This window comes from Pleuronectes platessa, chromosome 13 (assembly GCF_947347685.1).
Source record: "Pleuronectes platessa chromosome 13, fPlePla1.1, whole genome shotgun sequence".
In the NCBI taxonomy this organism is placed as follows: domain Eukaryota; kingdom Metazoa; phylum Chordata; class Actinopteri; order Pleuronectiformes; family Pleuronectidae; genus Pleuronectes; species Pleuronectes platessa.
This window is the reverse complement of record NC_070638.1, coordinates 18,220,855-18,232,136: the sequence shown is the minus strand read 5'-3', so window position 1 is coordinate 18,232,136 and position 11,282 is coordinate 18,220,855. Positions and strand designations below refer to the sequence as shown.

Here is an 11,282-nt window from a genome sequence, read left to right as displayed (position 1 = left end):
CACATCAGACATTTGGACACTGTCAGTTTCCCGGTGACAGCAGTCTAAAAAACCCCATCAGGATGTGGTGTGCGGCAGACAAATCCTGTCGAGCTACAGAAATTTGAATGTGACGTGATGTGTAGTCTGAGATGAAAACAGAGATCATTTGTGTGGAGCATGGAGTAAAGTGTCTGTGTGCACCAGCTTTGGGCTTATTGCTCAAAGAGAAATGTATTGTTCATGGGTTTTTTTAAGGTCAACACACAGGAATTATTCAAAGTGTAACTTGGTTTTGCAACTCACTCAGGAATGTAGAAACAGTTTACTTATTTGCATAATTTTAGAAGTGCTAGAAAGGTAGAGAAGTGTAATAAAATTAGTGCTGTCAAACGACTACAATTTTTTATCAGATTAATCACAGGGTAGCTGTGGTAACAACCAAACCTTTACACAATTAAATGTGAAATCTGAATCTGAGCCCATCTGTAGAAGCAGTGTTGAGCCACCTCACACTTAACGAGTTTCAAGTTCACGCAGATGAAAAACTAGTTCACGTTCATAGTTTATTTTTTATTGGGATGATTTAGATGACAAACGTACGCTCATGTGTTTGGAGATGAATCGATGTTGTCGGTTCATGTCTGCGTGTCGCTCCTCTCACTTTACAGTTTTTCACAATTGTTAACACACGTTTTTCAAAACAATAACGGCTTTCTCAAAACTGCACACAGACAACTGAAAACCTCACACACAAAATGCTAAACCTGACACTCCCTTTGCAAGATGACTCTTTGCCATCAAATCTCTAACCTGTTCACAAAATGGAACTCGTGTTTTCATTTGGTACACACAGCAATATTTTCAAATGACACACACATACCATTCATTGAGTACACACAACTAAGCATTTGCTTGCACACTACCAAGCATTTACAGCACACTGAAGTGCAAAACTGAAAACACAATCATCAAAATGGAACACACCATATGAATGACAATGACTCTGGAGAATGAGCCATTTGTCCTTTTGTAAAATGTCTCAGTGTAGGCCTACTTTTTTCATAGTCAAACATAAAACAGCACACAAATATGCAGCATAAAAAGGTTTATTTCGGTACACACAAAGAACAGTTCAGTACTGTAAACCGGCCTGCTCAGCCCCCCCCCCCCCTTCACAAAAATTACAATTTTTCACAATCGTTAACACACGTTTTTCAAAACAATAACGGCTTTCTCAAAACTGCAAACAGAAAACTAAAAACCTCACACACAACCTCGACACTCACGTCGCCACAAGCCTCCTCCATTGCCTGGAGCAGTGGGATCCGGTCCTGTGGGTTCCGTTCATATACCTTCCACCTCCAAGCTGAAAATAATTCAGGATTCAGGAAAGGAGAATAAGGTGGAAGGTATAGAACGGAAAAATGGGGGTGGTCCTGGAACCACTCACGCACTTGAGCAGCCCTGTTGAAGCTCACATTGTCCCAGATGACGACGTGATCGATCTGCTGTGGGTCATCTGTCTGGTCAGGTGGTACCAGCAGGTCATGCAGGCCATCCAGGAAGACGAGGAGACGGGCAGCGTTATAGGCCCCTAGGTGGGCATGACGGTGCAAGACCCCATGAGGATTCATTGCAGAACACATTGTGATGTTCCCACCACGCTGGCCGGGGACCTCAACAATGGCCCGCTGGCCAATGACGTTTCTGCCCCGTCGCCTCCTCTTCACCAGGTTGAATCCCACCTCATCAATAAAGATGTACTGGTACAACACATGAGCTGTGTCATGCTCCTGGATCCGCTGACACAGACAGCATGAGAATGCAAGTTACAGTATGGACACAGAGAGGTCAACACAGTGGGCTACAGTGAGACACTGTAGAAAAGGAACAATATTGGATTACAGGTACAATACATGCATGTGTCAGTGCTGAATGTTGGTACTTACAAGCACAAACTCTCGCAATAACTCCTTGATGCCTGTGTGCCGTTCAAATGGGACCCTGAACACTTGTTTCATCCACATGGCATTCCTATGAAGAATACGGTCCAATGTAGAGAGGCTGAGGGTCTGGACGTTTCTAATGTAGCATGGTCAGCCAGGATCCGAGTTTTTATTTGTCTGAGTGTGATAGAGTTGTTCTCACGAACCATATCTACAGTTTCAGTCTCCTGTTCGGCTGTGTAAATGCTGTGAAATTGCTCAACAGACCTGAATGTTTAGAGATTTGAGTATTTGTGTGTTGTAGGTTGATGCTTTGAGATTTTGCTTGAGAAGTGTGTGCAACAACTGAACATTGTGTGTAGTGTTTTGACAACAAGGTGATGTGTAATTGACATCAGAGTGTAAAGAAGGAAAGTCAGAGTCTAATGCAGATAAGGGAGTGTTAAGTAGTGCCAAATTGGGGCGAGCGATTGGTACATGAAGTGAAGGTTGTGCAAATTGTGCCGAATTTTAGCTTTTTGTGTGTTAACAACTGAGAAAAACTGTAATACCGACTCCTGACTGTGAGCGTCACGTCTCATGTTGACGAGTCATTTTCATGAAGTTTAAAGGCAGTTTCATAAACTCTGGAACAAATCAAACAAACACTAAGTGACTTAATGTACTGATCAGGTCCTGATAACTAGTGGTGAGTGTTTATTAAATACTGCAGCTTCTGCTCTGATCATGACGCAGCTGATCTCTGAGCAGCTGAGAGCAGAGAAACTCTAATCTTAACAGTTCTTCAAAGTCACTGACCGGCTGCTTCACGTGAACGAGCTGTGATCTCACTGCGTGTTTGGCTCTAAGCGTAGGCAGGTATGGGTACGTGGAGCGGGTCATACTGCACATTAGTTCATGCGTTAAAAAAATGTAGCCGGAAATGGGCTAAATGCCCTAAATAAAACATATGCTGAACCATTTTCTTTTGGTCACTATTACTGTATAACTTTCTTTTGACATTAAGACATTATTATGCAGCTGTAAAAGGGTTTGAGAACATTTCTGTTTTCATCACATACTTTTTAAGTAAACACTAGTCAGTATCATTTTTTATAAAATATTATATACATGTTAAAATACGGTGAAAAATCTTCAACTTAAATTCAAATTAAATAAAAAATGGTTCAATTTGCTCCTCGTTCATCCTTTCTGGTCCGTCTTATTGTCTGGCCTGTAGTGAGTCGATGGCCTGAAGCTCTGCAGAAAACCTTTCCCCCAAATCTCTGTTGGCCTGCAGGAAACCACCAAGCCTCTTCAGCTGCTCAGTATCCTAATGAAGAGACAGTTCAAATTACATGCCATATTTATTTGAATGTTTTAATGTTTACATCTATTTTTGTTCAAGTGTACGTGTATATGTTTGTTCTTTGTACCCGTGTCTCAGCATCTTCATCGTCAGTATGTAGTAACTCCTGCAGCCTCTCCTGGAGCAGCTCAGCTTCCCATTGGCTGATTAAGTCGCCATTGGCCTCCGATTGGCGTAAAGAATCACACACTAGACCGTCAGAGTCAACAGAGTCCAGTTGGTCCAAGCCAGAGACAGATACGGACAAATCGACAGCCAGCATCTGTTCAAAACAAGCAGACAAGCTGTGAGGCAAAAAAAACGTGTGGTTCTCAAACTGGACATATTTTAACAACAACAACAACAAACAGACACACACTTCACCTCATCTATTTCTTGTCCAACTTTTGCCATCTGTGGTATGTGGCTGAACTGCCGCACAAGGTGTTTCAATGTTGTCTGGTATCGTCTTATCCATTCATCCTTGATACGCAACTCACTAGAATGCATTATCTCGTTCCTGTAGTGGATCACCTGGAACCACACACACACGTACGTTAGCACACACATCAGAACATTTGTATCAGAACAAAATCATCATAAATTCACTCCCATTGATTTACAAGTTAGTGTTAGAGCTGAAGAAAAAAAAGAAGTGATTTTCAATTGCCAGCAATACTCTGCACTATTTCAGGATGTGTACAATCTAGTTTTTGCATATCCCGCCCCTCCATCACTAGGAGGAATGAAAATAAAGCATTTGAATATTAGAGAAAAGGCAATTACAATTTATTTTTCCTATATTACTGCTGCCAAATTCTTAACCAAAACCAGCTCCCGGTATATAGAAGACTTGGTTGCAGCTGGTCTACAGCTATAAAAAAAAGTTTAATTTAAGACTTTTAAAGACCTTTTTGATAACACTTTAATTTGAATTTAAGACCAAACTTGCAATTGAAATAAACACCGAAGTGAAATCACATTCACGTCAATCGATTCCACAGTTCCTCAGCACTTCCACGCAGTGGCTCTTAACATCACGAGTTCTCTTCATTCTTAAGCCACTTATCTATTAACTTGCATGTTTATAGGGTTGGAGTATTTTTTTATATCCTCCAACATTACATGCCACTACATATAATATGTATATTACATTATATCTATACAGGAGAATAGTGCCTGTCTAAACTCCACAGATACTTGGTTCTCTCACTGAGCAGTACCAAGGTCAGGTTATAGATAAAGGATCAACCAACGGTACATTGTAGCATCTACGCTTAGGGACTTTCATATCTAACTCAGATGCACCAGACAGACAGGCACCAACTTCAACTCTCACCAACTTCAACTCTTTTGCAAATTTCTCCAAGGACAAGACGTAAGGACACAATGTGAATCAGGCATGCACACTATAGGCTTAACTATCCAATAAGATGCAAACACCTACATGTAAAAATGAAAGTCACAGCAACCCTAGCCATTCATGGACGTGCTGCTAGAATGGGTGACACAAGTAGAGGGAGATACTGTATATGCGGATGCTGTGGGTAACATCTTCAGACTTGGGGGTGACACTTGCTCATGTAACTCTGTTAGCGTTTCTACATTGTTTCACCTCCTGGTCTCCTTGATGCATCAAGTCTACATTACAACCTTCTGCATAAGACATCAGCTTTCTCATTCTTGGTACTTTCTCATTTCAGCAGCTTCCAGAAAACTTCCATAACACATAGCAAGCTGGCTAGAAGAGCATTAGAGTAATACATAAAACTTAACCAGAAACAGATCAACTAATAACACAAATTAATAGTTCATTTTGCTCAATTTTGGGGGGGAAGAGAACATTTTCTTGGTGACCTTTGGCAGTGATGTGCCTGAATCTAATCTGCATTTTTAAAAACACAAATATTGTAACATTGAATTTAACACATTTTATGACTTTGACCCACAGGTGGTAGGTCACATAATAATTTTCTGACTTAACAGCTTATCATTGAGTCCATTTTAGACTATTTACCTCTCTCACAAATGTTGGATCCACAGACTGGAAACAGTCACAGGAGGTGATGAGGTTGAGCAGAGCAGAGGCATCGCACTGATCCGCCCCCTTCACTTTCCCCTGACCTCGTGGCATGTAGGCCTACAGAGAGAGCGAGAGCGAGAGAGAGACAGTTAGTTAGATCGATAGGATAGATAGTGTATATAAATATATACTATTCAGGCATTTTCAAATCAGTGTTATTGGCTGATATGCTATGATATATTTGTCTTGACCATGTGAGTGTGTGTGTGTTTGTGTGTGTGTGTATATGTGGAGGTTTCAGCCCTGCTCTAAATGTGGGTACCTTGGCCACTTCCCAGAAGTCTGTTCTCCAGGAGGGAGGGAAACAGTTCTCCCAGTACACGTTCCTTTTCGGCTTTCTCTGGTGAGCCAGGATCGCCTTCTTCCACTCGCTACACGCCCTACATGCCAAGGAGAGCTACACACACATACGCAGTGTGAATACTTTGGTAATGTCACATTTCAACCAAAATCCTTTAGTCCCAGGAACCTTTCCAAATAACTAAATGCTTCCTGGAGATCATTGTTGATGAGGCATCTCCAGTGCTGCAAGCCCCACCCTGAAGGTTCCTGTACTTTATTAAAGGTTTCAGCATAAAATACAAATTCAACAAGGAACTCATTCAATCTAAATATACCTAAATATACACAAACATCACAAGTGAAAATTAAAACAAACTCATTTTAAAAGTATATAAATAAAATGAAAATTTCAATTAAATGATATATCTGTATTATATATAATATTTATATAAATAGTGGGGCTTTCCATTTTTTTTTATGTGCTGAAAATGTACAGATTTTTTAAATTTCTCATTTGTGTACAAAGAATGGTAAGTGGAAAAATTCCTTTCCTCCAGTAAGAGACTAATCAAAATTTTACTCGAGGTTAAAGCTGGCAAAAACAAGTTGCTATTTCATACTTTCTTAAAGTGCTTCCGCCCTGAGTAAGGATTTTATTTTGAAGGGTAAAAAGAGCTTTGTCTGGAACATTATTCAGACCCCGGTTCCTGCAAAGTTTCCCAGATCCTGGAGAAAGTTCACGCTGTGGAAACGTAACTTGAGTCCCAAGTGAGAAACAGTTGTAAAGCCCTAGAATCATCCAGTGACACTTGAAAGCAGCAGTTGATCAGACATGACAGGCTGACCGCACCTGGTTGCCTCTGCAGGCATTGGTCTCACACGGCCTCCCGAGCAGCGGGCTGTGGCTGAGCAGGTCCTTGTGGAAACCTCTCATGTGCTGGCTGGTGAAGAGATGGAGGCCACTCTTCAGTATGAGCAGACACCGTCCTGCCTTCAGCCAGTTCTTATACTCACTGTCGTTGAGACGAAGCAGCAGCTCCTCACTCACCATCTTGGCCCTCCTCACTTCCTGAGAAACGACACAAGGCCAATCCCATTCCTCTTACTTAGCTCCACCCACTCAGGTTAAGTAACACAGTGGCCACTTGATGGCGCCATCGGCTTGATAAACTGCGGGATGTAATCTTCTGAAGTTTTCCTGCATAGATCCAGAGGAAGCCTGAGATCTTCAGCACCGCTCAGGCTGAAGGTTGCTGCCCGACCCCTCCTGGTCCAGGGTGGTGTCACAGTCTATGATCAGGGCTTGTTTGCCCCAAAGTGCAGGGTCACAGATCCAATGCGACATGCTGTATGACTATGAGTGTTTTGGCCTATACCTGCTTTATTTCCCTCAGTAAACTGATTTCCATTTTTTTCCCTGGGCTTCTCCGAACCCTGTAGAGCTGAGACTGGGGACGCTGTTGAAGGAACCTTTCTACTGCACACAGGTAAACGATAGAGCTCTACAGACTCATGATCGCTTCAGCTGAAGCCTCATGACTCAGTCAATATTACTCACTTCACTAATAGCGCACGCAGGTATAGAGTCGGTAACGAAGGTCGCACAAACAATAACATTACAAGCTGTGCAGGGTGCATTAACCAAACCAGCCTGAACTCAAATAGGACTATAGTGGTTTGCATCGAGCATCCAACAGTCACTCAGGCTGCTACTAATTCCACACACTTATTAGTATCAGTTCCCTACATGAGCCTGATCTTTTTCATCAAGAGCCATGAGTTATTCCTCTGGTGAAAATGTTGAAAAATGACCTGTCTCACAATATTAAATAAGGTGAAAAATAAGTCCTCAGGAGGTAGAGCAGTTTTTCCAGAAGGTCCTATGTCTGATCAGAGTCTCCGTGCTGAAGTATCCTTCGATGGTTGTGAAACAGAACACGCTACGCTCTAGATACACTGTATTAGTATGTGTGTGAATGGGTAAATGGAAAAACTGTACTGTAAAGCCCTGTGGGTGGTCATCAGAGACTAGCAAAGCACGATATACAGTACATACAGGCCATTAACTTGAAAAACACATTTGACAAGGGTGAAGACATGACCTGCTTGGTAATAAGGTGTGCAGCTTCATCAAGCAATGCAAGAATTTCATTTATGAATCTCCAAACTTTAGAAAAAGAAATAAAAGGGTCACAGAGCCTTTCCAAGTTGACACTGGGCAAGAGATTGGGACACTCGACAGGTCTCCAGTGAATCGCAGGCCCAACAAACAGAGACAAACAACCGTTCCAACTCAGATACACACCATCTTATTGATTTGGATTCTCCTGTTAACCTAACCCTGGATGTATTTGGACTGTCGGAGTATTCGTGCCCGGCTGGGATTCAAGCTGGGAACCTTCTTGCTGTTAGGGGAACAGTGCTACTGTTCCCCTAAATAGTGTTCAGGGGCAGGGGCGTTTCTAGGATTGAAAGAAAGGGGGGGCTTAGCCCCTAAGGATGCTGAATGTTTGCGCGCGCAGCGGATATCCATTGTTTCATACAGTTCATGGATTGGTTCAATCAGAAAGAGTGTGATTTTTTTCTGTATCTTTGCTTGCATTCATTCAGTATAAAATAACAGAAGAGACAGAATTTCAGGGTCATTGTAAGATTTGACAACACAAATATGAACTGATTATAAACAACAACATTCTATAGGCACTGATATTATTGTTTTAAAATACTAGAGATAGATATTAATGCAAAGAATAGAGAGCTGTCGATAGTTATTTCTTACATTTCAAATTTGCTCGTTCACACTCTTGCTCACTGGAGACATTTTCTAACAAATAGCTAGCTAGCTAGCTTAGTGTTAACATAGCTCATTACAATATTCCCTTTTATTTGCCTCAAGTAAACCTAAATTGAAGCAGGTAACAATCGTTAACAACTACAGATAGCCACATTCTGTAACTACCTGTACTTACAATTTCACTCCGTGCATCATTTACTATGAGCTAAACTCCTTGGCTGTAATCCTGCTGTCTTGATGAGAGACGTTACTTGGCAGAGTGAGAAAGCCAGCGAAGCAGCGATGCAGACTCCCCAAGGTCCTAGTGCCTGGTCTTTTATTGTTAAGTATGATGAGAGGCTATTTAATTAAAAAAAAAAAAATCCCAATAATTATTTGGGGGGGCTGAAGAACATTTTAGGGGGGCTTCAGCCCCCGTAAAACAGGCCTAACGACGCCCCTGTTCAGGGGTCTGTGGATGAATAACGTATTATCACAGGTTGATATTGATATTTGTTAACACATTAACTGCTAGTTATTTATCAACATGACCAGCAGACATGCTTGAGATACATAACTTTTCAATTGAAGTGGTCTTGCCGGCCAGGTAATGCCATCCAAGACTCTTCTTGCTCTGTTTTGTTCTCCAGATATCAGAGCCGTCAAACTTTGAAATCCTCTGCTATAGGTGCTAGCTGTTTTTTTATGGTGTCTCACTAAAATGCCAGGTCAGATAATCACCACCTTTGCTGAACACATCAGAGTCCGTAACCGGCTGGAGTGCCTGGTGCCACCCTGCAGCAGCCTGTTATGAAAGGTGGCATCACCCAGCTGCCACATCTGCTGTTTGATGCGAGGAGGAGGGTCGGAAAAACCTAGAGGTGCCTGGTTGGCAGCTGCATGCGCTGACTTCCCTGAGGCTGTTGAAGGTGTTCATCAGGAAGGAACTGGAGTTTCTGACATATACAATTGTATCAACTGACACTGTAGGTGCTGGCAGGAGGAGAGAATTTACTAAAGCCTTTCTATTTCAAGCCTGAGCAGTATGGACGGACATGTTGAGAGAAAACACACCGTGAAACATTTCAACTCAGACAACAGCCATTGACATTCCACCAACCAGTCCTGGGTCTGTTGAGTTGCTTCGTGGCGTATTTTGTCCTCATCGCTGCAGATATCTGTCCAAACTTATACAACAACAAGATATTTTTAGCAAAGCCACAGAATTACACAGCAAAATCATCAGCTTCTTTCCAGAGCTGACAATTTACACTGAGCTACGATCATAAAAGGATTAATTATAAGGAGAGGGAGATGTCAGTTTATCACCCGATTCAATGTATACGTACAAAGATGTAGGAGCTGGGGTTTATCCAGAGATTGACCGACGTAAGGAATCTGTTACAGATAGAGGCATTGACTGGGAAGAGCCACCATACTGTCAAAGTGTGCAACAACCTGCAGGATGTATCCCAGAGTGAAGATATGGGCCAGGAGTAGGCAGGTTCTTACAAGCTATCACCGACAGCAGTGTCTGTCGAGACGAAGAAGAACTATCTCAATCACTATGAAGATTACGATTAGATCTTCTTATTTTTTAATGTGCCCCTAATCTTTCATTTAATTATAAAAGGCTGCCTGCTAACTAAAACCACTTCACTCCCAGTGATACAAGATATATTTATTAATCCCAAACACACATGCACACTACATGCAGATGAGGGAAATTTGTCCTCTGCTTTTGACCCATCTGGTGAACATAGCAGGACACACAGAGCAGTGGGCAGCCATGCACGGCGCCCGGGGAGCAGATGTTGGGGGAGTGAGGTGCCTTGCTCAGGGGCACTTAGACGGTGAGGTAGGGAGAGTCCACCGAGGTGTTGTCCATCCAGGTATGTTTTCATTGTCACTGCGAGGAGTCGAACCAGAGACGGTCCAGTCTGGTGTCCGTAACTTTCTGCCCATAGTCCAATTTTTCTGCCACTAGTCCACCGCCTCATGGAACATCGAAACCGGGACAAACCATAAACAGCCTTGGTACTGCAAAAAAAAGGTAAAGTGATTCAGATTTTGAGTTTATAGCTAAAGTAGTAGTAGCACGACCCTAGAGATGGTCAGTTTATCATATTCAGTTAGCTGACAACGTTAAATTATCTACTACCTGCAAAAGTAATACATTATCTGCGTCCTGTGACCTCGCAAATGTTAGCATGCTAACATGCGAAACTAAGGTGTTGAATGTGGTAAATACTATGTGGTAAACTACTAAACACGTGTGAATTGTCCTTGAGCATGTAAGCATTCTAGGGAACCATATTGCATTCACTTGAAAAAGTGAAAACTGTTTTGGGGGATTAACAAGATTATTATGTCAAAATACAGAGAAGATTTAGTCTGCTATGAGAGTGTTGAAGCAAACGTGTCCCCCCTGCGCGATCAAGTTTTATTTGGTTTGGGTTTGAGACATTGGGAGATACAGAATTTATGTTGTGTGGCACCTCAGGACATCAGGACTGTTCCGGAGTAAAAAGGATTTTGAGCTATGATATTAATTTTCTTCGCAGAGCTGCTTCCTTCACGACTTGCAGGGGAGGGTAGCATTGTTCACCAGATATTGTTATTTAACATTTTTATATGTCCAAATATATATTGGCAGGAAATGAATCAAAGCTGTAAACTGGATTAAGTTGTTTTTCATTGAGTTGTTATTGTTTGCCTTCTTCTTCTATCGCCTAATCTTACAGTCTGATATTTATAGAGTAATACTTCTGTCTTTTTCAGTGTATGGATGCAAGGCAAATAACTCAGTAACTCAATAACTAAATAACTAAATAGCTCAATAACTCAATAACTCAATAACTCAATATCTCAATATCTCAATAACTCAAA

General features: G+C 41.8%; 1 protein-coding gene across 1 annotated transcript; it reads right to left on the bottom strand.

Annotated features, from left to right (window-relative positions):
- Positions 1 to 2,584: 2,584 nt before the first annotated feature.
- On the bottom strand, positions 2,585 to 6,709 carry LOC128454351 (uncharacterized protein CXorf38). Its single transcript, XM_053437717.1, has 6 exons — positions 6,471 to 6,709; positions 5,601 to 5,735; positions 5,273 to 5,395; positions 3,640 to 3,789; positions 3,344 to 3,538; positions 2,585 to 3,240 (listed from the first exon to the last, which is right to left on the bottom strand). Exons 1-6 carry the CDS (start codon positions 6,669 to 6,671, stop codon positions 3,130 to 3,132), a joined length of 915 nt encoding a protein of 304 aa, XP_053293692.1. The 5' UTR covers positions 6,672 to 6,709; the 3' UTR covers positions 2,585 to 3,129.
- Positions 6,710 to 11,282: the final 4,573 nt, after the last annotated feature.